General features: G+C 47.2%; 1 protein-coding gene across 1 annotated transcript in view; it reads right to left on the bottom strand.

Moving 5' to 3' along the window:
* The window catches only part of KAT2B (lysine acetyltransferase 2B), a gene marked incomplete at both ends in the record, with an annotated part of 90,042 nt that extends 63,762 nt beyond the window's left edge, over positions 1 to 26,280 (bottom strand). Inside the window, one exon of the mRNA XM_084248104.1 lies at positions 25,981 to 26,280. Within this exon, the coding sequence (XP_084104230.1) occupies positions 25,981 to 26,280 (300 nt within the window). The remainder of the gene's footprint in view (positions 1 to 25,980) is intronic.
* Positions 26,281 to 27,009: the final 729 nt, after the last annotated feature.

Genomic DNA, 27,009 nt, shown 5'->3' on the forward strand with positions numbered 1-27,009 from the left:
GATGGGAGGGGAATGACAAATCAAGGTGATTCAAAGAAAAATGTATGTTATTGGCAAACTGACCTAGCCAAAGTACCTAGAAATAGAGAAATAAAAAAATCAAAAGCCCTGGGATGTATTTCCTCCTAATAATCAGAGTAGCAAAAAAATAAAAGAACTTTTTATTGATAAAACCCAAAGTTGACCAAGATGTGAGCAAACAGGTGCCCTGGCCTACGGAGTGTGGGAGGAGACACTGGTCCAGCCTTCCAGAAGCCAAGCTGCAATGCACTCGCCCTTTGGCACAACCATTGCACCACTAGGAAGCTCTCCCACAGAAACGGCCACATGAGCTCCGTGACATTTGTCCATTAGCACAAAAGAAAACATGTCATGTAAAATTGATCCCAAAGAGAACAATGTATTAAACTATGTGGATTAGTACTGCAGACTATTATTATGCCACCTTGATCAAGGAAAAAGCTAATAAAGGGAGAAGGCAGAATGAACAATGATGAAAGACTGGGGGTACCTTAAAGGAGGGTGTGCTGTGGGGCCACCCATCTGAGCAGGTGAGAGCCTATGCCTGAGTCACATACAGTATTGTGAACCAGAATAAAAGCAATTTTTTAAAGTGAACTCTTAGTCCCGACATGGAGCCTCTCCACATCCTAGGAAATGGCAGAACAGGCAATCTATAGAACAACACACAGCATGACCCCATGTTATTTTAAAAAATAAATAAGGGGCCTCCCCGGTGGCGCAGCGGTTGAGCGCTGGGTTGCGGGGCTGCCCGCGGCCTCTGCAGCACCGGTTCGATCCCCGGCTGCTCCCCGGCCACCGGAGGAGGGTCCCACATGGCGCGCAGACCTCTCCTGCCGCCCGCTGCTCCCCTCAGCAGTGTACTTCGGTCCTTCTGCCTGCTCTGCTCCCCGCTCTGGCTCTGGTGAATTCTCTCACCCTCCCGCGCTTCTGACTGTACCCAGTGCATGTATAAATAAATAAATCTTAAAGCAAAAAAAAAAATATATCTATGTGGTTGTCTACAGATACATTTGGGGTGGGGGGTATAAGTCAGGGAGAGGAACAGACATTCATGTTGTACTTCGTGTTCTCTGCAGTATTCAGCTCTTGGGTTGCTTGATAACTTTAACATTGATTCATCTGAGAGGAAAACATAATTCCAGAAAAACCCCAAGGCTAGTAACAGAGTTCAGAATAAATTAGTTGTGGGGGTGGGAGGGTAGAAACCACAAACATCACAAACCACATTTAAGAATATAGGGGTCCAAAACTTTTCTCCTTGGGGGGCTGTTTATAACCCCCCAACATGCATTCACACACACACACACACACACACACACACACTCACAGAGGTCCAAACCCAAAAGTAACAAGCTTGTGATTCTTGGAGAAGAAAATATCGGTTTTTAAAGATCTAAATTTTAACTTCATTATTGCAACAAACTTGAAGTAATCAACCCAAAAAGTTAAGTGTATGCTCCCTTCTTGTCTTAACAGGACAGAGAAGAACTGTTGTGTGCTTGGGGGGGGGGGGTGCTGATAAAAGGGTGGGTCACAAACCTCATGATAGGCAGATGTGTAATATTAAAATTTGCTCTTCCACTTATCCTACACCAATGCTAGCCACATTATTTAAACCATTGGTGACTGAAGTGCTTAATGAAGTCCACCAACAATAAACATCAATGCTTTAAAAAATGTAACAATGAAAAGGACTTTTCTTTCCTTGCTGGCTGACTTTGTTGCCTCCACTGAGTCTTGGGATCCCAGAAGCTTTTACTAAGTGCATTTTGGTTTCTTCTACTCAGAACCACTAAAACTTTTTCCGAATACATTGAAAATTCCCTGAAAACAAAGAGTAGAATGAAGGGACGGGGAAAGAAGAGAAGAAAACACAAGGCAAACCACTGAGAAATATGAAAGTTTGGTCAGCCACACAGCACCAACTCTGCTGCCATTGAGATTGCCTTGAAAATACAAAATACTGGGTTGCCGGAAAAGGCATGATGCAGAGCCTCCCTCGTGGCGCAAGGGTTAAGCACCACACTATGAAGCAATCTGCAGCCTCTGCAGCGTGAGTTCCATCCCCAGCCAGCCAGGGAGCAACCCACATGCCGAAACAGACCTCTCCTGTCTTGCCCGCTGCTCCCCTCAGCCGTGTATTTCAGTCAGTCTGCCTGTTCTGTTCCCCACTCTGTCTCTGGTGAATTCTCTCACCCTCCCCCCACACCTCTGGCCTGTACCCCAGCTCTTGTATGCATAAATAAATAAATCTTTAAAAAAAAAAAAAAGAAAAGAAACTCTATCCCCAAAGCCAAAGTCTTTACTCTGGCCCCTAAATGAACAGTGCCAGTATTTCCAAAGTGGTTCTAAATAGTACTGCCATACCCCATTGAAGTCTGTAAATCACTTGATCTCTGCTGACTACTTTGAAGATTTTCTTTTTCTTGGGCAAGATATGAAAATCACTACCTACATGTGTATGGACATGCACCACTGAACCTTGGAAACCTAAGTGCTCCAATGTTTTAATATGCCTGAGCCTCATGGTTCAATTTACTAAAAAGAATACACTAAGTCCTTTAAAAAACATTCATTGCTGTTATCCTTGACTGCCCAGCAAAGCATTTCAGGCCAAGTGTTGCAAGCTGCTGCCACCATGCCCTAGGCCTTGCCCTCCTATCTCCCTTCCCGAGGATGTCCAAGCACAGACACTCTTCTTCAAGATAAGAGGTCTCCCTTCAGAGCACCTTACCCATTCTTCTCCCTAATTAGGCAAGACAGCTGCTAAATGAACTCACTCCCAAGGGCACTGGCCCTGAGGTTTAACAAAGTACCAGTTAAAGGCCAGCTTTTTGGGGAGCAGTGCTGCCATGTCAATGATGCAGCAACTTGCAACCCAGGCGCCAGGAGGGGAAGGTGTCCAGATGACTTCATCTCTCCCAGAGTGAGTTTCCACCAAAGTGGCAGAACCAAGAAAGATCAAAAGGCCAGAGAATTGCTCTTGACATGCCTGGGATGAAAAAATGTTTTTTCCAGAATAGGAAGCGGGGTTAGAGGTCAAGAAAATGCAACAGACTTTGTCATAGTTATGCAGAAGCCAGGATAGATGAAGAGAAGGAAACCAAACTGGACAAACACAAGATCGAGACTCAGATGACAGAGACACGGAGGAGCAGGATCACTAAGGTTGCTGAGTGAGCATGGGCATGATGGGGTGTGAAGATATTTGGGTGACAGCCAGAGAAACAGGGAAAAGACAGCTAGGCTGTCTAGCAGGATTCTGTCATGCTTAAAATACTACACAGTCATTATCTGCTGGAAAATTAGTGACAGGAATGGCCCACAGCAGGAACACACCAAAAGGAAATTTATGGAATAAAACTGTGAGTCCACCATGAATTAAGCACCTAAAATGATGGTGTCCCTGATGGTGCAAGGGGTTAAGCACAGCACTGTGAAGCTATCTGCAGCCAGTGCAGCACGAGGGAGCTACCCACATGGCACCAGGGAGCTACCCACACAGCACAGAAGACCTCTCCTGTATTGCCCACTGCTCCCCTCAGCTGTGTATCTCAGTAGATCGCCTATTCTGTTCCCCACTCTGTCTCTGGTGAATCCTCTCACCCCCCACACCTTTGGCCTGTACCCGTTTTTGTATGCATTAATAAATTTTTTTTTAAAAAAAAGCACTTAAAATGAGAAAGATGCTACATACTTGTTCTTCTCTCACTCTGTGTATTAACTGTTCCCATTACTCAGAAGAGAAAGCTGAGGCTGAAAGATGCTAAGAGGCCAGCCTGACCTGATTCAGTGGCCCTTTTTTTGTTTGTTTGTTTTTTCCTTTTTAAAAAAGTTTAATATTCATACCTTCCTTTATTTCTTTTTATTTTTATAATAAATTTTATTTTTATATTCCCCATACAATTGCAACCCCCTTATTTTGACCCCAATCCCTCCCCTCCCGCCCTCTACCCCCCATAGAGTGTCTCTGGTTCATAGTTTTTTGTTGATTTTGATGTTCACTTTCTTATAGTTATTCATTTTCTGGCCCCTTATTTAAGTTTTCTAGATTCCTGCTATGAGTGAAACCATCCGGTATTTTTCTTTTTCTTTCTGGCTTATTTCGCCAAGCATGATCCCTTCCAGCGCCATCCATGTTGCTGCAAATTGCATGTGTTTATCTTTTTTGAATGCTGAGTAATATTCCATGGTGTATTTGTACCACATCTTCTTGATCCAGTCATCTATTTTTGGGCATTTGGGCTGTTTCCAAAGCTTAGCTATTGTAAATAGTGCTGCTATAAACATAGCAGGTGCTCTTTGGAATGGATGTTTCTGTGTCCTTTGGGTAAATACCTAGGAGTGGAATTGCTGGATCATATGGAAGCTCTATGTTTAGTAGGTCCAGAAATCTCCACACAGCTCTCCACAGTGGTTGGACCAGTTTGCACTCCCACCAACAGTGCAGGAGAGTTCCTTTTTCTCCACAACCTCGCCAACATTTGTTGTTGCTAGTTTTTTTAATATGTGCCATTCTCACTGGTGTAAGATGGTATCTCATGGTAGTTTTGATTTGCATTTCCCTGATGACAAGTGATGTTGAACATTTTTTCATATGCCTGTTGGCCATTTGCATTTCCTCTTCAGAGAAGTTTCTTTTTAGCTCTTCTGCCCGTTTTTTGACAGGATTATTTTCTTTGTTGTTGTTGAGTCTCATCAGCTCTTTGCAGATTTTTGTGATCAGTCCTTTATCATTAGTGTTGTGTATAAAAATGTTCTCCCAGTTGGTGGGGTTTCTCTTTGTTTTTGTTATTGTCTCTTTTGCTGTGCAGAAGCTCTTTAATTTGATGTAGTCCCAGCTGTTGATCTTTGCCTTCACTATCATTCAGTGGCCCTTTTAGAATTACCAACTGAGTTCAGGCAGGTCACTGGTCCCATCAGTTATGGGGAATGGGAGTCCTCAATCTATTTTACTACTGCTCTGCTGCAGGTTGGACAAAGGCAGAATGTGCAAAAGTTAAGGACCAAAACTATAAAGAGATGTAGCTTCATACCCACAAGGTGTGAAGACAATCAAAAAGAGCAGTTAACAAATGCTGTCAAGGATGTCAAGAGAAATGGGAATTTTCATACATTACTGACGGAGATGTCAAATATGTAGACACTTGAGAAAACAGTTTGGCGGTTTGTTTAACAGTTAAACATAAACCAATGGAACAAAACAAAAAGCCAAAAAATAAACCCTTCTGTATGTGGCCAAATAATTTCCAACAAGGGTGCCAAGACCATTTAACAGGGAAAGTCTTTTCATTCAAAAATGATACTCGGGAAACCAGATACACACATACCAAAAAAAAAAAAAAAAGTTGTTACAAGCTTAACTTATACCATATATAAAAATAAATTCTAAATGGATCAAAGATCTAAATTTAAAATGATAAAACTCAGGTCTCCCTGGTGGCGCAAGGGCTTAAGATGCAACCTATGAAGCTATCCGCAGCCACTGCAGCACGAGTTCGATACCCGGCCAGGATGTACCCACATGGCATGGCAGACCTCTCGCCCGCTGCTCCCCTCAGCAGTGTATTTCATTCAGTCTGCCTGTTCTGTTCCCCACTGTCTCTGGTGAATCCTCTCATCCCCCCAATACCTCTGGCCTGTACCCCAGCTCTTGATTGCATAAATAAATCTTTTAAAAAAAATAAATAAAATTGTAAAACTCCTAGTGGGAGGAAAATGGAAGAAAGGCTTTATGACATTGGATTAAACAATAATTTCTTGGATATGTCACCAAAGCACAGGCAATAAAAGGAAAGGTATAAATACTGGACTTCATCCAAATAAAAACTGTGCATCAAAGGACATAATAAAAAGAGTAAAAAGCAACTGTGGAATTGTGGGAAATATTAGTCAGTCAAGTAGCTGATAAAGAATCAATATCCAGAATATATAAAGAACTCTTACAACTCAACAAAAATAACAACCCGATAAAAAAAATGGGCAAAGGGCTTGAACAGACATCTCTCCAAAAACACACTAAATAGCCAGAAGCACATGCAAAGATACTCAGCATAACTGATCATTAGGGAAATGTGTATCAAAACCACATGTTACCACCTCACATCCGCTAGGATGGCTATTATCAAAACACAGGAAATAACAAGTGGTAGGAAGGATGTGAAGAAATTGGGACCCTTGTGCACCCCTGGTAAAAAGGTAAATTGGTGGGTCTCCCCAGTGGCACAGTGGGTTTAGCACAGCACTGTGAAGCTGTTTGCAGCCTTGCAGCACGGGTTTGATTCCCAAATGGCCAGGGAGATACCCACATGGCACAGCAGACCTATCCTGTCCCACCTACTGCTCCCCTCAGCAGTGTTTTCGGTCTGTCAGCCTGTTATGCTCCCCATTCTGTCTCTGGTGAATCCTCTCACCCTCCTGCACCTCTGGCCTGTACCCCAGATATTGTATAAATAAAAATTTTTTTTTAAAAAAAAAAGGTAAATTGGTACACCCAGTATGGAAAAAAATACAACAGTTCTTCATATGGTAATACATAATTACCAGATCATCCAGCAACTCCATTTCTGGGATTACTACCCAAAAAAATTGAAGCAGGATTGTGTACCTAAGTTCACAGAAGCATTATGCATAATAGGGAAAAGGTGGATGCAAGCCAAATATTCACTGACAGATGAACAAATTGTAGTGTGTACACACACGCACACACACACATACAATGGAGTATTATTCAATCTCAAAAAGAAAGGAAATGCTGACACATGCTTCAACGTGGGGGAATTTGGAGGACATTATACTAAGTGAAATAAGTAATAAATACTGTATGATCCCACTTATCTGAGGAACCCGGAGTAGTCAAATCAGAGACAGACAATAGAGTGGTCGTGGCCAGGAGTTAAGGTAATGAAGGGAGGTATTGCTTAATGGGCACTAGATTTTGCAAGATGCCAAGACTTCTGCAGATAGTAGGATAGTTGCACAACAATGTGAATGTCTTAATGCCACTGAAACTATACTTAGTCATGGCTAAGATGGCAAATTTTATGAGCTGTGTATTTTGCCACAACATTCAAAAGTACATTTTTTTAAGTTAGGCTATTAATCCACAACCCAGCAAACCCATGAGAAATGAAAATATGTATCTACACAAAAACTTGAAAACAGAAGCCCACAACAACATAATGGTCAAAAGATCAGAGGCATCTACCAGCGATACCCACACTGGTGAAAAATAAACAAACGGCGGCATTCCATATACTGGAATATTATTTGGCACTAAAAGGAATGAAAGGGCCTCTCTTGTGGTGCAAGGGGTTAAGTCTCAGCACTGTGCAGCTATTGGCAGCCACTGCAGCACAAGTTCGATCCCCAGCCAGGGAGCTACCCACATGGTGCAGCAGACCTCTCCTGTCTCATCTGTGGCTCCCCTCAGTGAAAGGGAACTGCTAAGAAAAAGAAATCTTTCCCTGTTAAAGAGTCCTAGACCTGGAAATGTAAAGTAAATAATAAGTTTGCTTCTTTAATCAGCATATCTAAACAAGGTCTGGCAGCCTGCTAGGCTGATTCATCTCCCAGGCCATCCTGGAAGATAGGTATCCTTCCTCTTTTCCTGTGTCAAGAATTTGTATGCTAACTAACCAACTTTATCAATGTAAAGTGGTTGTGTATAAAAGAAACTCTTTGTCTCTAGACTAGGGCTCAGACCTTATGGGACCACCCAGGTCTGAGACCTCAAGCTTGAGTAATAAAAGCTTTCCTGGCCTCACCATTCCTAAAGTACCGCTTGTTCTTCCCCTGCCTGGGTTAAAGGCTAGAATTTATTTCTGCAACATCAGCAATGTATTTCAATAAATCTGCCTGTTCTGCTCCCCACTCTGTCTCTGGTGAATCCTCTCTCCTCTCCACAACTCTGGCCTCTGCCCAAGTTCTTGTATGCATAAATAAATAAATCTTTAAAAAAAATAATTAAAAGGAATGGCGTGCTGATGCACGCTATAATGTGGAAAAGCGTCCACAAATTATGCTAAATGTACGAAGTCACTCACACAAGACCACATATTGTTGATTCCATTTATATGAATGTCCGGAAAAGATGCCTTTACAGAGCCAGCAATAGGTTAAAAAGCCTGGGGCTAAGGCTGTCAACCAGGCTGACTATATATAGCTCAGATCTTTGGGGGGTGATGGAGATCTTCTAAAACTGGATTGGGTTGATAACTGTACAACTCAGTAGATTTCCTTAAAAAAATCACTTAACTATAAACACTTAAGACCAGAGAATCTTATGGCACACAAATTATAACTCAATAAAGCTGCTTTTTAAAAAGACAAGAATTGCTGGGCCTCCCTGGTGGCACAAGGGGTTAAGCACCGCACTATGAAGCAATCCGCAGCCTCTGTAGTTCAATCCCCGGGCCAGCCAGGGAGAAACCGACATGGCTCAGCAGACCTCTCCTGTCTTGCCTGCTGCTCCCCTCAGCAGTGTATTTCAGTCAGTCTGCCTGTTCTGTTCCCCACTCTGTCTCTGGTGAATCCTCTCACACACACACACCCCCCCCCCCACATCTCTGGCCTGCACCCCAGCTCTTGTATCCATAAATAAATCTTTTTAAAAAAATAAACATAAAAAGACAAGAATCGCTAATAACTAATTATCACTTCAAACCTGGGTCCTCTGCAAAGCTTCCCCAAAGTATATCCCAAAATTGAGGCTTATTATCTCCTCATAAATTAAAAAAATCTTAATAAGTGACATTTAAAGGGAGAAAAGAGGGGCCAGGACCTGAAAGTGATGGAGGATAAACATAGAAAAGCTGGAAAGGAGACACCACAGGTCAGGAACCTGTCTCACACTCGAGGTGGGGGTAGAAGGGATTAAGAGCCACTAATCCAGGATAGAAACTACCAGACTACTGTAGGGAGTGTCATGAGCACATTCCAGAAGGTTAAGATAAGGAGAATGAGGAACAAACCATCCACCCACAAAGATGAGCCCCTCCCTACCCAAAGAAGATGATAAAACCTAATGCTGCCCCTAAAAGGGGCGGCAGTCCTTCTGCCCACCGGTGACTATGCAGGTGCCTCTTCACCAACTCTCTCCCTCTGCAGGGCAGCAGCCTCCTGCCTGCCTGTGACCTGTCAAGGCCGCCCGCCTGCAACCATGCAGGCCTCTCTCAGCAAACCTGTCCCTTTCCAGGCAGCTCTTCCTGCACGCTTGTGTCTATGCAAGTGGTTTTTACTCTTCTGTCCCTTTCCCTAATAAACCTGCTCTTTTAAATGCAACTAATGTTTCTGTCTCGTGGGAAACTCGCCTGGGAAATGCGTGCCACTGAAACGGGAGCTCTGGTGACACCTCTCCCAGGGTGAACCCAAGGACCCCGCACTCCAAACCCACAGACTCCAAAAAAACCGACATCAAAAGGGGTGGGTGGGGGCTCTAGTTCTGCTCTCTTCCCACCTTCAAAACAAAACAAAACAAAACAAAAGAAGTGAGTGGCTTGGTAGCCACGGCTCCACTGTGAATTTATCTCAGCAAAAGCAGCAAATGAGATGAATAATTGAGTCATTAAGTAGGCTGCCCTGTTTTTCAAATTAGTGGAGAGTCTGAAACAAGTAAAACTTGCTAATGATAGAGCCGTATTGTTACATGGCAGAAGGGAAACTTGGACACCCTCTAACAGTGTCGCTCGTGTCCGCGTGGACCGCCTCCCTCAACACCTTGATTTGCTGACATCCCAACTTTCTGGCATGTTCACAAATTCAGCCTAGCATAACCAGAATCTAAGGTGGATTTCTGCACAGTGAATCCGGCCAGCTCCTCTCCGGGAACTGCAGTGTGAAATGTACAATACAGCCTCGGAAGGACAGAGGGGGAAGGTCACCCATGCTGGGAAATTATTAAAAGGGAGTCAGAAGTGAGATTGGGGATGGGGTGAGAGTTTACATTTTCAGCTGTTACCATTGAGGAATTATACTCTTGACTGTGTGCATGTATTACTTGGGGGAGGGGGGGGGCGCGGAATGTCTTTTCATTCCATTAAACAACAACACCTGGAGCCCACTGTGGGTTGCTGTGATCCCAGTAAGTTCTCTCTTTGGCAGTGAACTGCTGTGCAAGCAGTCTGAATAATGCACCATTGGGAGCAGTGCTTCTAAAACTTAGAATCTGTTCTGGAGACACCAGACCTCTTTAAAATGTGGATTCAGATTCAGTAGGTCTAGGGTGAGTTCTGAGATTCTGCATATGTAAAAAGTTCCCAGGTGAGGACCAGAGTAACAAAGATTCAAAGAGAAAAGGAAGGTCTGATGGGTGTGGTCGCCAATGGTCCCTCCACTCCCTGGGATAATTTGAGCTTTCCAGACAGTTTAAATTTAAATGACAAAGTAATCTTTCCTGGGGCATAAACCTTTTTCTTTCTCTACATTTGATAATCCTTTTTATTTCCCAGTTGTAAGGCCACCAGACATCACAAAGCTATGGCTTGACACTGAGACTTTTAAAATCTGGGGACTTTGTCACAAATGAAAATAAGAAAAGTGGCAGGAAGAATCTTTGCTCAGGGGGTAGCTAGTAAAAACAGACTGGAAAGGGAGAGAAAGTACGTAGCACTAGCATCTCTTGAAGATCTTAGTAAGGCTGTCATTTAGCTGAAAAGCCACAAGGGACAACAAAAACAAATATTGAAGAAAGTGGTCGAGGATACAGAAGGAAAATGGAAATAGTGCCTTGAGGAAATGACCCAGGGAAAAAGAACCCAGGTGGGAACACCCTATTCAAATGCTTTTCCTCCAGCCTCTCCAAATTTGCATCAAGGCAACAAAAAACCTTCAGCACATCCCACCCTGGAAGAAGTCCTTTAGTCAGTGCTGGAGTTCAACAAAGAGCTACCCTCTTTGTGCTTAATCAAGTCTGGAGCCTCCCTGGTGACTCAAGGGGTTAAGACGCAACCTATGAAGCTATCCAACCTACGACGCTATCTGCAGCCTCTGCAGCACGAGTTCGATCCCCAGCTACCCACATGGCGCAGCAGACCTCTTCTGTGTCGCCTGCTGCTCCCCTCAGCAGTGTATTTCAGTTGATCTGCCTGTTCTGCTCCCCACTCTGTCTCTGGTGAATCCTCTCATCCCCACACCTCTGGCCTGTACCCCAGTTCTTGTATGCATAAATAAATAAATATTAAAATAATAATAATCAGGTCTGGCTGAATGAAAGGCCCAGCACACTCAGGTGTTACCTCAAAAGGTGCTAGAACATGCAGCACTCCCATTGCCCACCTGTGACTATGCAGGTGCTTCTTTTCACCAACTCTCTCCTCTGCAGGGCAGCAGCTTTCTGCCTCCCCCTCACCTGGACCATGCCAGGACTTCTCACTGATCTCCCTCAGCAGGGAAGCCCTCCTCAAGGCCACCTGCCTGCAACCATGCAGGCCTCTCTCAGCAAACCTGTCCCTTCTGGGGCAGCTCTTCCTGCCAGCTTGTGTCCTTCATTCTTCTGTCCCTTTCCCTAATAAACCTCCCCATTAAATATATTTAAAAAGTGCTAGAACAACAGCTCCAGTGACACCAAATGGCCTAAGACAGAGCCGGACCCCTCACTACCTCTGTATCACCTCTCCAGGAGCAAACCCAAACTTGCATCACCACTGGATGGGCTTCAAGAGGTTCCCAGGAACACAAGAACCAAGAAACTGGCACGCCAGAACCCTAAGTCCACAATTACTGGAATCTCTTAAAACACACTTTAGAAGCAGGCGGTTCAGCCTCACCACAGTGGAAAGTTTCGTGAAACTGGCTGGCATTAAGGAGCCCAGACAACCAGCTGACAGGCAGAATTTTTCACTCTTCAGCCTGTTGTTTTGGCACCAAGTCAAGAGGGACGAGCAAAATAAACAGTGCCGGTATGTGCTTCCTTAGACAGCTCACCTGCTCGCGGTGTCATTATCTGAGCTGATGACTCGCAAATCCACAAAACCAGCTCAACCTGCAAGTCAGAGCTTCCAGTCCACATGCCCAACTGCCTACCTCTGGCATTTCTGCCCAGTAAGTTTTACATTAAGGTCTGCCTTCATCGCCAACACCCCCTTTTCAACTAGCTGTTCACCTCACTGGTATGAATTATCCTTCCCCAGTTCCCGAGGCTCACTATATACATACCCGCATCCAATGCCCTCAGCCAAGGCCATCTGATTCTCCTTTCAAAATCTCACTCTGATTTATTATTCCCTCTCCATTCTCACTGCCAGGGCTCCCGGTCAGGCCCTTCACAGTCAGCTTCAAAAGCCAGCTTCCTCCCTCTTGGAATACATTCCCACACCCAAGCCCCCATCTCACGCCTAGTGGATGCATCTCTCTGCTCTAAAAGCCATTTAATAACACTGAGCATTTCTGTCTGATACTTTCCAAGGCAATTCTAGCCTATCTCTTCTTATTTTCCCCTCCCAACAACCCACAGGACAACAAAGCTCAGGGAAGGGGTGTGGCTGGCCTGAGTTCACCCAGGGGCAAAGGAACCAGGAGCCAAGACCAGAAGCCAGGACTCCTCCTGGCACTCTAAAATATTTGTGTCTCCTCCTCCTTAAAGTGCAAAGGCTCACTATTTTCAAGTGGATTCAGTGTGAAATTTTTTTTACCTGAAATTCAAGACTTCCTACCAACTTATTTCTTCCTTGCTTGCCCAATGGATCCTTAACCAGTATGTTAACATGGCAAGACTCTTTACCAAGATCAATAAATATTTTTTAACAGTTTTTAAATATTAATAGGAGCTACCATTTACTGAGCATTTAGACTGTTCCAGATACGATACCAAACTGCTATATGGATTATCTCATTTCATCACCTTGACAACTAAGAGAAACATCTGATTTAACACGTAGAAAAAAGAACTCTCCCCCAAATCTGTTTCTCTCAAGATCCCATCTTGGAAAATGCAACTATCATCCTTTCAAATGCTCAGGTCAACAACTTAAACATTAGGTCCACTGGTGTCATTTCTTCACACACCACCATCTGCCCAAGATCCAACGAGTCCCACTGTCTCATGGCTCACAACGGAGTCCCAAACTATGCATTTGTCACCTGCTCCGCTGCCTCCATCCTGGTCCACACAGACACTCACTTATACCTGGGCTGCAATAACTTTAACTGGTCCTCTTTCTCTTTTTCTTTTTTCCCTTGTACATTTTGCTTTCTTCTTTTCAGAGCAGCCAGAGGAATGCTTTAAAATCAAGTCTTTCCTAGGGCCTCCCTGGTGGTGCAAGGGGTTAAAGTCTCAGCACTATGAAGCTATCTCCAGCCACCACAGCATGAGTTTGATCCCTGGCCAGGAAGCTAACCCACATGGCGCAGCAGACCTCTCCTGTCTTGCTGGCTGCTCCCCTCAGCAGTGTCTTTCAGTCAGTCCACCTGTTCTGCTCCCCACTCTGTCTCTGGTGAATCCCCTCAACCCCCACATCAGTGTCCTACACTCCAGCTCTTGCATGCATAAATAAATAATATAAATCTTAAAACAAAAAATCAAATTTTATATAAATCCACTAGAAACAACCTAGATGTCCATCAGCAAGGGAATGGATAAATAAATTGGGGACAGCCACAGAGTGGGATACTACTCAGCAATAAAAGGAAATTACTGATGCAAGGAACAACATAGATGACCCCTACCATACTAAGCTGAGTGAAAGAAGGAGGTGTGGTATGATTTATGACATTCAAGAACATCAAAACAAATGGTGGCACAGATTAGATCAGTGGTTGCTGGGTGGAGGTGGGGGACTGGGGAGCTATGTATGGCAAGGACCAGGAAGGAACTTTCTGGGGCAATGAAGATGTTCTGTGTCTAGACAGGCATTTATAGAAACTGATCAGAACTACAGATCAGATCATTTTGCTGAATGAAAATTATACTTGGGCAATCTGGCCTCCCCCCGCCTCTTCCACCTCATCTCTGGCCCTCCCCCATGCCCACCCATCTCACCACAGTGCTCACCTGGCTGCCCTTGAACTTGCTAAGCTGCTCTGGCCCCAGACTTTGCACTCCCCACCTGGCACCTTCTCCCCTTCACACCCCACACAGCTGAATTTTTGCTACCATCAGGTCCACTCTGCAGATCATGTCCACTCTGCAGAGAGCTCTTTCTGGACACACATCTGAAGGAAATCCCCAGGCTCTCATTTGCTTCTCTGTTTTCATTCTCTGTGTGGCTCTTTTCACTTTCTATTATTTTCTTGTTTACTCTCTGCTTCTGCTACCAGAAAGCAAGCTTTGCAAGAGTAAGGACCCATCTGTCACTGCATCCCCAGCATCTGAACCATGCCTTGCGCATTAAAGCACAATCTGTTGAATGAATGGAAGTGGGAAGAGTTGACAATAACACTATCTCCATTTTACAGTTATAAACCTGAGGCTGGTAAAGGAAAGCAGTCTCCCCGTGGTCACAAAGAGAGAAAGGAGCACGTCAGGATGCACAAGCAGGCAGCTGGTGGCCAGGTCCTCTCCTCAGTACTCTGAGGCCCTGCTGCTCCTTTCAGGTTGCTCCTCTGCGCTACTGTATCCCATGCCCTCCATCCAGACTGGGTCTCTCTCCCATACGTCCACTGCCCCCAGCTCGTGATGGTTCCTCTGGGCATAGACGTCTTGCTTGATTATTCACTTTAACTTGTCTTCCCCTCTATCAGTCTCCCTATGACTTCTGCTTCCTTTGGCCACTCACCACACCCGTAGGACAGGGCTGGGCACAGGCAGGCACTTAACCGATACTTGTATACTTGCTCTGGTGGAGGTGGGTGTTCCCGTGGAGGTGGGGCAAGTCAGACAGGCCTGTGGGTATGCACAAATCCTGGGTTACATGACTCACTTAGCTATTGCGACTTATGCTGACCTTGGCTTCCTTGGCACCCTGCCATCCAGTTTCAACACCAGCTTGTTAGAGCTGATGCAAATTAGAATTGCCACCATCAGTCACTATATTACTCAGGTGTCTCCCTGTCCTCCTGGAATCTCCTGCATACCACAGAAGCCCAGTAAAGGCTGCACAGGCTGAGAGCACCAATGAATGGGAACTGATTAGGAAGGTATAGAATTAAAGTAAGCACCCCCACACACCTCGCCCTGAGGTCACTGAAGAGATTATGCAAAGCCTTTTCCTAAGATCAGGAGATAGATCATCCCAAATGGATCATTAGACACATTATTCACACTTCTTTCAAAAATAAATGCATTGAGGGGCTTTCCCGGGGGCGCAGCTGGTTGAGCCCAGCGCTGTGAAGCTGTCCGCAGCCTCTGCAGCACGGGTTCGATTCCCGGCCAGCCAGGAAGCAACCCACATGGTGAGACAGACCTCTCCTGTCTCGCCCGCTGCTCCCCTCAGCAGTGTATTTCGGTTGTCTGCCTGTTCTGCTTCCTGCTCTCTCTCTGGTGAATCCTCTCACCCTCCCGCACCTCTGGCCTGTACCTCAGCTCTGGTATAAAAATAAATAAATCTTTTTTAAAAAAGAAAAAAGATGCTTCAGGAGCTGGTCCTGACACTCAGTTTACCCCCAATGCCCAAAAACTAGGAAGGGAAGTCATCTTGTTAAAATAAATAAATAAATAGATAAATAAATAAATAAATGCATTAAGTTCGTGATTTAAAAAAATAAGTCCTGTGTCTGAGCCTCTGGATTCAAACAGAGAAACAAATTAAAGACTGCTGCAGCCTTTAGTTTAAAGCAGGTAGCAAAACAATATAACATATAAACAGTAGTTAGAAAACATGTCTTTACAGGAAATCGATATTTTTTTTCTGGTTGACTAATTTAACACAGACTTTTAGAATACATAGTAGGGGCTTCTCTTACTTCATAGGTTTTAACTTGCTGGCCTTGTAATACTGACAAAGCCCTTGTGAGAATTTAATTCTAATTTGTTGAAGAGGAAACAGTGGTCAGAAGTTCACATCATTTGCTCAAAAAATGAAAACGTGGGTGTGCCTTTTCCTTGCTGTTCTGCAGAGGCCACCAGACAACCCCGCATATCATCACGTCTGCTGTGAGCTCACGGGAACCTCACTGAGCCATGGGACAGGAGATGCTGTGTCAGTTCCAGCCGCAGCTCAGGGCTGCTCTGTGCTGCCCACATCACTTATGTGAGCCTCCATTTTCTCACACTCACATGATTTCCTTTCCTCCAATCTCGCAAAGTGTGAAATTCACAGCATGAAAGTACCCATTTATTCAACAAGCATGTACTGAGTACCTACTATGTGCAAAGGATGGGCTGTGGACCTGACAGGTATAATGAACCAAAGTCCCTCCTTCATGGAGCTTCAATTGTCATAAAGGACACAGACAAGAAACTACTAAAAGATATTCGTGACCTCCAGTATTGGTAAGTCCAGTAAAGAAAAACAAAAATAAGATTAGCGAGGATGGGGTACTGCTCTTTTAGGTTGGGGGGGGGGGTGTTCAGAAAGGCTTCTCTGAGTAGTTGGCTTTGAGAACAACAACAAAAAGGCCCATCAATTCCTTGAGGAGAAAAGTATGTGATGCAGGGGATAACCACATGTACAATTAGATACCAGAAATGAAAGCAATCCAAAATTCAAAAGCATTCAATTATATTTCAATTATAACTAAGTGATGAATTTTCATAGGAGATTAGACAGGAGCAATGTAGGCAGAAGTCTTGTAAAGCAGCCCAAGGAAATAAATGTTAAATGAATATGTAAGTGGCAATAGATTTAACACCCCTGTATATATGGTGACACACACCTTTTCAAGTAAAACAGATGAAAATCCTGTTGTGTTTAACACACTGATTATAGAAAAGATTATTTATAAATGGGTGGTGTATATGATTCCATTACACAGTAAGTTGATCATATATTTTGTATAGCTTATACAGGTAAGTTTTATTATATTAAAAACTATGTGGAGCTGGGCCTCCCTGGTGGGAGAAGGGGGTAAGGCTCAGTACTATGAAGCTATCCGCAGCCTCTGCAGCACCAGTTCCATCCCCAGCCAGGGAGCAACCCACATGGCGCAGGGGACCTCTCCTGTCTCGGCCGCTGCTCCCCTCAGCAGTGTTTTTCAGTCAGTCTGCCTGTTCTGCTCCCCACTCTGTGTCTGGTGAATCCTCTCATCCCCCGCATCTCTGGCCTGCACCCCAGTTCTTGTATGCATAAATAATTAAAATAAATCTTTAAAAAACAACTACATGGAGCTGTAAAGTAATCACTGTTCCTCACATGGTCACTTCTGGGGAAAAGGTGGTCTTTAGTAACCTAAGCACACTGTTCTGGGGAACACAGGGGATGAACTGGAACATTTTCTTTCCTAACCTCCATCCCCTAGGTCAGTATCACAGAGATGCCAGTATCCACTGGGGCTTCATGTGCTGGGTCCCGGCCCGCCTCCTAGCAATGGTGCCATGTGGATTACAGGACACAAGGTCTAACTCTGCTCATCTCCCAGAGACACAATAAGGGACTGCAGGACTTGGCATGGATATTTATAAAAAAGGACTCACCAATACAGACTCCGTGAGAGAAGAGTCTGTGCAGGCTGGACATTCCACCAGTTCTGATATCATAAAGCCCCCTGCACCAACCTCCCATCATTCTTTCTCTCCTCCATTCCAATCTTTTTCTACCTCTGCTTGGTCAAGTATCCCTTCTTTAGTTCTTGTTCACATTCCTGCCTTCATGGGTTCTCCCAGTATTATCTACATTTCAAATCTCTACCCTTTCTTTCAAAAGTCTAATTAAAATTCATTTTATGAAGTTATCCACATCCAATGACTCCATCCTGGAACCTGTTGACAACCTTTAACTTGTTTTTTAGCTTAAAAACATGTGTCTTGAGGGCCTCCCTGGTGGTGTAGGGGTTAAGACTCAGTGCTATCACCATTATAGCCTAAATTCAATCCCCAGCCAAGAAGCTGACTGTAAGGAGCAGCAGACCTCTCCTGTCTCGCCCGCTGCTCCCTTGGCAGTGTATTTCAACAGATCCTCCTGTTCTGCTCCCCATTCTGTCTGGTGAATCCTCTCACACCCCCCACACCTCTGGCCTGCACTCCAGTTCTTTTATGCATAAATAAATAAATCCTTAAAAAAAACTAGCAGACATTAATAATCACCATGAGGGCTCTAGGGCTAAGAGAAGGGGAGAGAGAGATGGGGAGAGGGAGAAAGTGATAAGAGGATATAAAGGATGGTGGTGGGGGTCAAATAAAATAAAAACTTGTCTTTCTAAACTACCATTCTATGCAACACGGGTGAGTGCAGCTCATGCTGAGTGACAGAAGTGAGTCCAGAGGTTCAATACTGTATGATTCCACTTACGATAAGTTTAAAAGAGGCAAACTAATCTCTAGTAATAAAAGTTAAAATAAGGGTTATCAGGAATGGGGAGGAGGCACATGGAGCCCCTGAGGTGCTGGAAATGTCAGATAGCTTTATCTGGGTGGCAGTTGCACACCATATGTAAAAATTCTTCAAGCTAGATCCTTTAGGTATATAAAGTATATGCAAAGCACTTTACCGTCTGCATAATAAAATTAGGCATTCTTGGGGCCTTCTTGGAGGCCACAAGGGGTTAAGCACTGCACTATGAAGCAATCAGCAGCCTCTGCAGCAGGGCTGCCAGGGAGCAACTCACATGGCACAGCACACCTCTTCTGTCTCACCCGCTGCTCCCCTCAGCAGTGTATTTCGGTCAGTCTGCCTATTCTGTTCCCCACTCTGTCTCTGGTGAATCCTCTCTCTCACACACACACACACACACACACACACACACACACACACACCCCACCGCTTGCCTCTACCCCAGTTCTTGTATGCATAAATAAATCTTTAAAAATAAAATAAAATTAGGCATTCTATCAGAACATGCCTGTTTGCATACCAAGAAAAAATTAAGCATTTTCATGCCAGGTAGTCAGCTCCCTGGCTGGGGATTGAATTTAGGCTGTAGAATGATTCTGCTCTGTGTTCTGCTGTCCTACTGCTTGTTCTGCGTGCAGTCTTCCTCGGACTTGTTTCATGACTTCTAACCATTCAGGACAGTCAAGTCCTTACCTCTGGCACCTCTGGGCACTAGAGAAGGTATCTCTTTCATTTTCCTTTAACAAGGAATTCTACTGGATCAGCACAGTGACTTTCTTGTCAGCTTTAAAACAATCAAGAACATGCAACTGTCTGCCCTGGGCTGGTAATAAAGAACACTTACTTTGTTTGCTTTATGGCCTGCACATTTTCAATGAGCAAGAAAAGCCTTTGAGCAGACCTCTCAGGATGAGTACAATAAAAGGTGAGAGCAGCAGAATGCCTGAAACAAATGAAATCCTCTCTTAAGCCCTTCAGAAGGAACATGGATAGCATCATCCCCCAACCCCATGAGGAAGTTTTGGAAGAGGATGCAAAATGGTGCCCAGGAAGGGGACAATGTACAGGTCAGCTCTTCCCTAAGTGACCACAGCAGCGTGAGGAAGTTGCTCAACCTAACTTTGGGTCTCAGTTCCCTGATAGTAAAATGTCTTTCCTTTTACCCCAGGTAGAAGGATAAAATGACACTTTGACAAAACACAAACTGCTGATGCTAATGGAAAGTTTTTTTGAAAAAAGAAAATCGACATCTAAGAAAGGACTTTCAACCCTGCTAACTTTGTAGTCTTCAGAGTAAGTCTATGGGACGTGGCTCCTGGGCTCCCACTTCACCAAGGAGGAAACTGGGAAACTCAAGGTATTTAAGAGGCTGCCCAAGGGCATATGGTCCAGAGAGAACATAAATAGGGCCCATGTTTTCTCCAGTTAGCAGGTACATTACTGGGGTGCCTGCTACTTAGACACAGGCACCTGGTATTTGAATCAGATTAGGAGTAGGGCGCCACTGACAACTGTGCCCAAATACTACCCCTCTCTCCCCAGACAACTGAACTAAGTCAGAAGCCACTGGGTCTTGCAAATCCACATTTTACTGGCAATCCACGAGTACCCAGATCTTTCATCTGAAAAACAGATGTTCTGAGTGTTCCAGGTCCCTCACATGAAACACTGCATTTCCCCCCTTAAAACTCGCCAAGGGTCAGACCCTGTGGATTAACCTGAAAGACAGAAGAAATCCTGCAGTGTGAACAGGTAACCAGGTTTAAATCTGAGTGGTTTAAAAAAAAAAAAAAACCCACCAGCACTGCATCACAAACTGCTACTTAGCACATGTTCCTAAAACAAAACAGTCCCCAGAAGATTTGTTCTATTTTGCCCTATAAACTTCTTACCCTGTTACGTAAAACTGCAAATTGCATTCTGAAGGCTTTAAAGCCTTGAATTTCTCATCGTCTTTCCAAGTTTATGAGGAACAGAATTCAACTTGGTCATCTTTCTCTAGCCTTTGTGCTTCATGCCTGCCCAGTGAAACATTTGCCTGTGCACTTGGCTTCCTGATCCCACATTTTAGAGAACTCACCACACGTGAAATAACTGTATCCTGCAGACTTATGTGGCTCAGGACTAAATAAAAAAAAAAAAAATCATCTGCCCCACCTCCATGGGTCATGCTCTGCTGTCACAAGACTGCTTATCTGAAGAGTCTCAGAGAAGATAATTTTATTTAACTTGGTTTCCTTTCCCATATACCAACAATCAATGTATACAAAATATTCCTTTAAAAAAGTGCCCATAACAGGAAGAAACTTTGAGGGTGGGGGACAAGGGTTGTAAAAGTGGACTGTGGTGATGGACGCACAACTTACACGTTCACTCAAAAGCATCGCCTGCACACTTGCAGTTGGTGAGTTTTACGACCTATTAATTATACCACAATAAAGCTGTTGAAAACTATGCGCATGATTCACAAAGTGAGCTTTTTCAGATTTCCAGCGTTATTCAAATGAAGTTGAAAAGTGTTCCTTTCTCCCATACTGCCACTGTATTTTACAGTGTTGTGGAGCCACACAATCCTCTAAGAGGAAGGATTTCTCAACTTCGGCACCGTGGTCCTTTGGGGCCAGATCGTTCTTTGTTGTTGGGGGCTGTCCTGTGCCTGGTGGGATGTTTAGCAACATCCCTGGCCTCTGCTCAGTAGCTGCCAGCAGCATTCCCTCCCCCCAATTACGCCAGCAAAATGTCTCCAGACTTTGCCAAATATCCCCTGGGGGACAAATGAGCTCCAGGGTGAGAGCCACTGCTCGAAAGGCTGACAGTTGAAAAAGAAATTTGCTCTCCGGAGGAGTGACTGACAAATACAGACAAAGGCATTCCTTGACTCTCCCCAACCTACACAGCTTGTTCTAGCGCCCCATTCACCAGCCCCCTTCTCTCAGGAGGCACCTCTGCTCTCCCTCTCTGCCTCTGCTACAGTCAGTGTCACTTCCAGATTATAAACCATTCTTTTTCAATTAGGACTTATTTAATAGGTCTTCGTGCAGAAAGCAGGCATCCATTTGTGCCTAGGTAATTCTCTAAGGGTGGCTGGCGCTCAGCCCATCTCAGATGTAAAGAAAATGGTTCTCCCTAAATGCTTGGTGCCCACCGACCCTGATAAACCAGGAATAAAGCACTAGGCAATTCGACTTAGCCAGCATTAACCAGCACCTTTAGGTTCCAGGAACTTTGGGGGACCTTGGCATTTTAACTTCAAGGCTGGAGCTATTATTTTTAAATTGGTTATTATTGGTTTTATTATTTTAAAAATGGTGACCAGCAATCTAGGCGCAGAGAAAAAGTAGGTGACCTGTGTCCAAGGTCACACCAGAGCAGAGCTGGGATTCGAGTCTCTCCAAGTTCTGTGCTCTTTCTTGACTTCCAAGTTAACAGTGTCCCCTACTCTGAGTTGCTGCGAGGACTCACCTGGGCCAGATGCCCTAGGGATGGCTCGAACATATTGGTCCGCTTTAAATCCTCCCTGTTATGCCATGATTGGGGGGGAGGGGTGGGTATTAGTCCTGTTTTACAGACAAGGAAATGGAGGCTGAGGTGAAGTCCTTGTCCAAGGTCACACAGCAGGACATCCTGAAATGTGGACTCAGCTTAGCCTGAGCCCTGAAGCACATGAGCTCAGTTACTACACCTCCGGCCTCCCTCACACATACATGACCTATTTCTTTCAAAGAGATCCCTCTGAGGGTAGTAAGTAGGATGAATTACACTTTAATTCAAGGAGCTGTAGATTTGGACTACTCATTTACTTTGGGATTTTTTAATAATATTAAAAACCCAGTCACATAGCTGCCTATGAGGTACCTAAAAAGGCCCCATGTGAAAAACCCCCTCTATCCAAGCGTCAAGAAGTGATCAGGCTAAAATTTCAGTACTGCTATTCTAACAATTATTTTCTCTTCTGTAGCTTATTCATTCAATCAATAACCATTTCACATATCTATTCAGAGGAACAAGTACCTACTAAATAATCACACAATTGGGCCTCCCTGGTGGCGCAGTGGGTTGAGGGCAGCGCTGTGAAGCTGTCCACAGCCTCTGCAGTGCAGGCTCGATTTCTGGCCAGCCAGGGAGAATCCCACATGGTGCGGCAGACCTCTCCTATAGCACCCGCTGCTCCCCTCAGCAGTGCTTTTGGTCTGTCCGCCTGTTCTGCTCCCCGCTCTGTCTCTGGTGAATCCTCTCACCCTCCCAGACCTCTGGCCTGTACCTCAGCTATTGTATAAATAAAAAATAAATCTTTAAAAATAATCGCACAATTAAAAATCATGATGAAAGAACCACAAAAAGAAGAGAGTCTGATAACTTATTTATATTGGAAAGACTGGAAAAGCAAGGCAAGGAAAGGCAAGGAATTTCAAATGTACAGGAAAAGTTGGGAGTTAATTTGAAAGAAAAGAAAAAAAGAGCTTCTGTTCCAGGGGACAGTATGTGCAAAGGCCCTGGGATGGAACAAAAGTAAGGCTCCAGATCAGGCAGGGCCTTGCAGGCCCTGGTAAAGGGAAATCAAGAGTTCCTAGGTGGGGGCACAGCATGGTCAGATCCACATGTTTTATAATTACTCGAGCTGTGTCACATACCAGCAAAGGAACTCTCTGGAGCAACCTTTGCCAGAGTACAGTTCAAAGAACACCACTCTGGATCCTGCAAAACAAGTTTGTTTGTTTCTCTCTCTCTCTCTTTTTTTTTTTTTCCCCTTCTCTCGGGTGTGGCGCAGCACCTTGACTGTGAGCTAGCTCTAAACTTTTTTTGTTTGTTTCATTTATGAAGTTTAAAAGACAACTCTTCTGTCAGGTCCAGGACTTGTTTTTCTTTCAGTAGCCCCCAGTAAAGTACCTCAGCTCCTTCAGATCCCTATTTATTCCCTAACCTCTCGCCAACTGGCCCAGGGGTCTGTCAGTGGCAAAAGACAGAACAATCTGTCCTTTGGTGCTTTTTTAAATGAAGGGAGGGGTAGAGACAAGCTGAGCAAGAACCACTGAATCAGCTCCCTTATACATACGTCTGCACACCCAATCAGAAACCATTTTAAAAAAAGAAAAAGCAAATCAGAGAATGTCCCTCCCCAGGTTAAGATTCCTGGATTCCACAGTGTCCTCTTGACCACACCCCTCGCCAACCTGGAGGTTCTAGCCAATGAAGCTCAGGCTGCCCCTGGCCTAGCTCCAAGCTTTCATAACTGCTTTCGATTTCTCCACTTCAAGAAGCTTCACCTCGCCCCGCCCTGTGCTGCCAAGAGTCCTTGGCACCCACTGACACTTCCTCCAGGAAGCCATTGGTAGCCTCATCGACCTGGGCTCCCCACCCGCCCATGAACTGCCCTGCTCTGAATCCCAACACGACTCCAAGAAAGCAGTTTCTTGAACTTCATGGCAATAGATTTACTGCCCACCTTCCAAGACCCCCAACATGTGCATGTACCAGGCATGCACACAAACCTGCATGTCAGTAGCTCCAGCACAGAGTCCAGGTGTCACAGATCCCAATGCCATGCCGGTTCAACCCCCCTGTAAACATTTACTGGATGAATGGGCAAATAAAAATCACCACTTTCAGAGTCTCCCAGGAGCAGGACTAGCACAGGAATTGATAATAAAAGAGATTGGTCCTGAATGGGAACTTCACTCACTGAAATTGGAAAAGATCAAAACTATCAACACCAGGCGCATCTGCTCATAGTTTTCGATAGGCCCTAAACTTCAGGAACATCTTCAGGTAGTAAGCAGTAGCAGGCAGCAGGGAGACAGGGTATTTGTTATGGGCACCCAAAAAAAAAGCCAGGACAGAAACACTGAGCTGACACAGTTCCTCCATGAGCTCAGTCTGGCTGCACAAGGCCACGGAGACTGAGTAACTGACCTTGTTTTTGATCTGCACAGGTTCTCCCTTCCGCCTACTACACTCAAGCTCTTGTTCTGATTAGTCTAATGGCCCTCATTACCAACTCCTGGCCCTTCACCTTCCTTAGAAGCGCATTCCCCTCCTCTTGTTTGCATTTCTTTTCCAGAAATACCATCCATGTGCCATTATTGTTTCACGATTTCGAATTCAAAGGGGACTAACTATATTATTCAGGGCAGCACTAGGGACTTGCTATTCGGACTTGCAATTTGATGGATTCGCATCCCATCATCTGAGAGCTCTAAACGTACAATCTCAGCCCACCCCAGACCTCTCCAGACTCAGAATCAGCACTGGAACTAGTTCGCAGGTCATTCCGATGCACGATGCACGTTAAAGTTTAAGCAGCCCTGGGCTAGACCCTACAATTCATTCTCCAAACACTGGTGGAAGAAGGGTGAGCTTCACAGCAGGCGGCGACAATATACATCAGCATGTGAATGTTGTGGGAAAAGGCCAAGCACAGACATTCCACTGTGGTTGAGAAACTCCTGCAAATCCTAAAAACTGCATACCAGGAAGAAAGGGTCTAGCTGCATGGATCATCTTTTCACCAAAATTCACAAGTGGTCCCTGCAGCTTGGTTGTGGGATTCTGGAATCTGGCAACTTGACCCTGTTTGCAGCAGGCAGGAGGAACACACGGGAGGTGTGAGTGTGCCTGTGAGTGTGTGTGAGTGTGTGTGTGTGTGTGTGTGTCTTACCCGCCTCAGCCACAGGCCGCAGGAGCTGACAAGGCCAAGTCCCCGCCCCCCTCAGCTGTCACCCTGTCAAAACAAAGCCGCTGCTGACAGCGCAGGGCCAGCCTGCCCCGCGGCCTCGGGCAATTCTCCCACCCCGCGAGCAGGGCGCCCACATCTGGATCTGCAGGGAGGGGGGCCCCGAGGTGCCAAGAGCTGGGACGCAGAGGGGACAGCAAGAAGCGTGTGCCCTCAAACTGAGCAGCAGCGCCCGCTGCGCCGGGCTGTCACCTTGCCAAAGGCTGTTTACACCCCGAGCAGCTGGGACAGCATTTTAACTAAACAAGTCATAATACAATAATGACCGGGCCGTGCACCGCGCGCAGCGCTCCGCCCCCAGGGGCAGGCGCGGGCAGCTCCGGGACCCTCGCCTCCGGCTGCGCCCACTTTCCGAGCCCGCTCGCTCCTCCTTCCCCCTCCCAGAGCGCCAGGCGCGCGAGCCCCCGTGCTACCCTCGCTCTGCCACCCAGCTGCTCGCTGCCCGCGGGCTCCCGGGGAGACAGAGCCGGCAAAGAGGGGGCGCTCAGATTCCCAAGCGCGGTTTCCCTGCCTCTGGGCGCTCGCCGCACCTCGAGCACCGCTCCGCTCCCAGGAAGCAACTCCGGCGGGCTCCTACACAGCCGCAAAGCCCCAGGGCACCCTGGGGCGTCGAGGCCGCGCGGCAGCGCCCCCGGGGGTGGCGGGGGGGGCATGAGCGCCCCGCTCCTGAGGACGCCCCTTCCCCGAGCCCGCAGGACGCCGGCCCCGGAGGGCGCCGAGCGGGCGCGGGCGGCAGCGGCACTTCCGCGGGGCGCGCCCGGCGGGGGCGCAGGGGGCGGGGACGGGGCGCGCGGGGGCGCGCGGGCGCAGGGGCGCGGGGGGCGCGGGGTCCCGCGGGCCGGGCCGCGGGCGGCGCGCGCGTACCTTGCAGGCGGAGTACACGCCGAGTTTCTCCAGTTTCTTGGCCCGCGGCGCGGAGCGCAGTTGCGCCTTCTTCACCGCGATCCGGGCCGAGCCGCCGCCGCCCGGCCCCTCGGCCGTGCCCGCCGCCGCCACGGCCGTCGCCGGTCCGCAGGCGCCCGAGCCCCCGGCCGCCACGGCGCCCGGCGAGCCCTGGGGGGGCGCGGGCGGGGGCGCGGGGGGCGGCGGGGGCAGCGCCCCCAGCCCGGCCCCGGCCCCGGCCCCGCCGCCGCCGCCCGGCGCGGCCCCGCCAGCCTCGGACATGCCGCGCGGAGCACCGCAGGAGGCGCCGAGTGCCAGGCGCCGCGGCCGCCGCCAGGGTCTCCCTCCCGGGCTCTGGCCGCCGGCGGCGCGAGACCCTCCCCCGCGCCCTCCCGCCCCGGCGCCCACCCCCCTCCCCGCCCCCGCCTCCCCGCGCGCCGCCCGCCCGGCTCGCTCCGGCCGCGGCCCGCGCGCTCAGGGTGGCGGCGGCAGCTGCGCCCCCAGGAGGGAGGGGACTAGCGGCTCCGCGGCCGCCGCGCCGCGGCACACGCCCTCCCCCGGGGCTCCCCCCGGGGCCGCGGACGTGCTCCGCGGCGCCCAGCCCTGGGGGCGGCCCGGCCGCGGCGTCCCCGGGGTGCCCCGGGCGTGCGCCCCCCGCCCCCGCGCCCGGCACCCCGCGCCCGCCCGCCCGCCAGGGGGCGAGGCCGCTCCAGGTGGGGGTGCGGGCGGCGAGGGTGGGGGGCTGCAGCCCAGGCACCTGCTGGCCGCCCGCATCTCCGCACCCCCACATCGCGGCGCCCCGCGCGCCCGGGCCCGGGGAGGGGGGGCGCCGCGCGCGGGAGGCCGGGGGGCGGGGGATTCCCAATCGTTTGTTCTTCCAGCCGCGCTCGGAGCGGAGGCAACTTCCTCCACCCTAGCGGGAGCCGGAGGAAAAAGAATATTTTTGAAAAGTACCCGTCCACGCGAATCCTTTTCTTTGTTGCTAAATCACCCAAATAAAGACGCGATGTT

Source organism: Talpa europaea, assembly GCF_964194135.1.
Source record: "Talpa europaea genome assembly, chromosome: 11".
In the NCBI taxonomy this organism is placed as follows: Eukaryota; Metazoa; Chordata; class Mammalia; order Eulipotyphla; family Talpidae; genus Talpa; species Talpa europaea.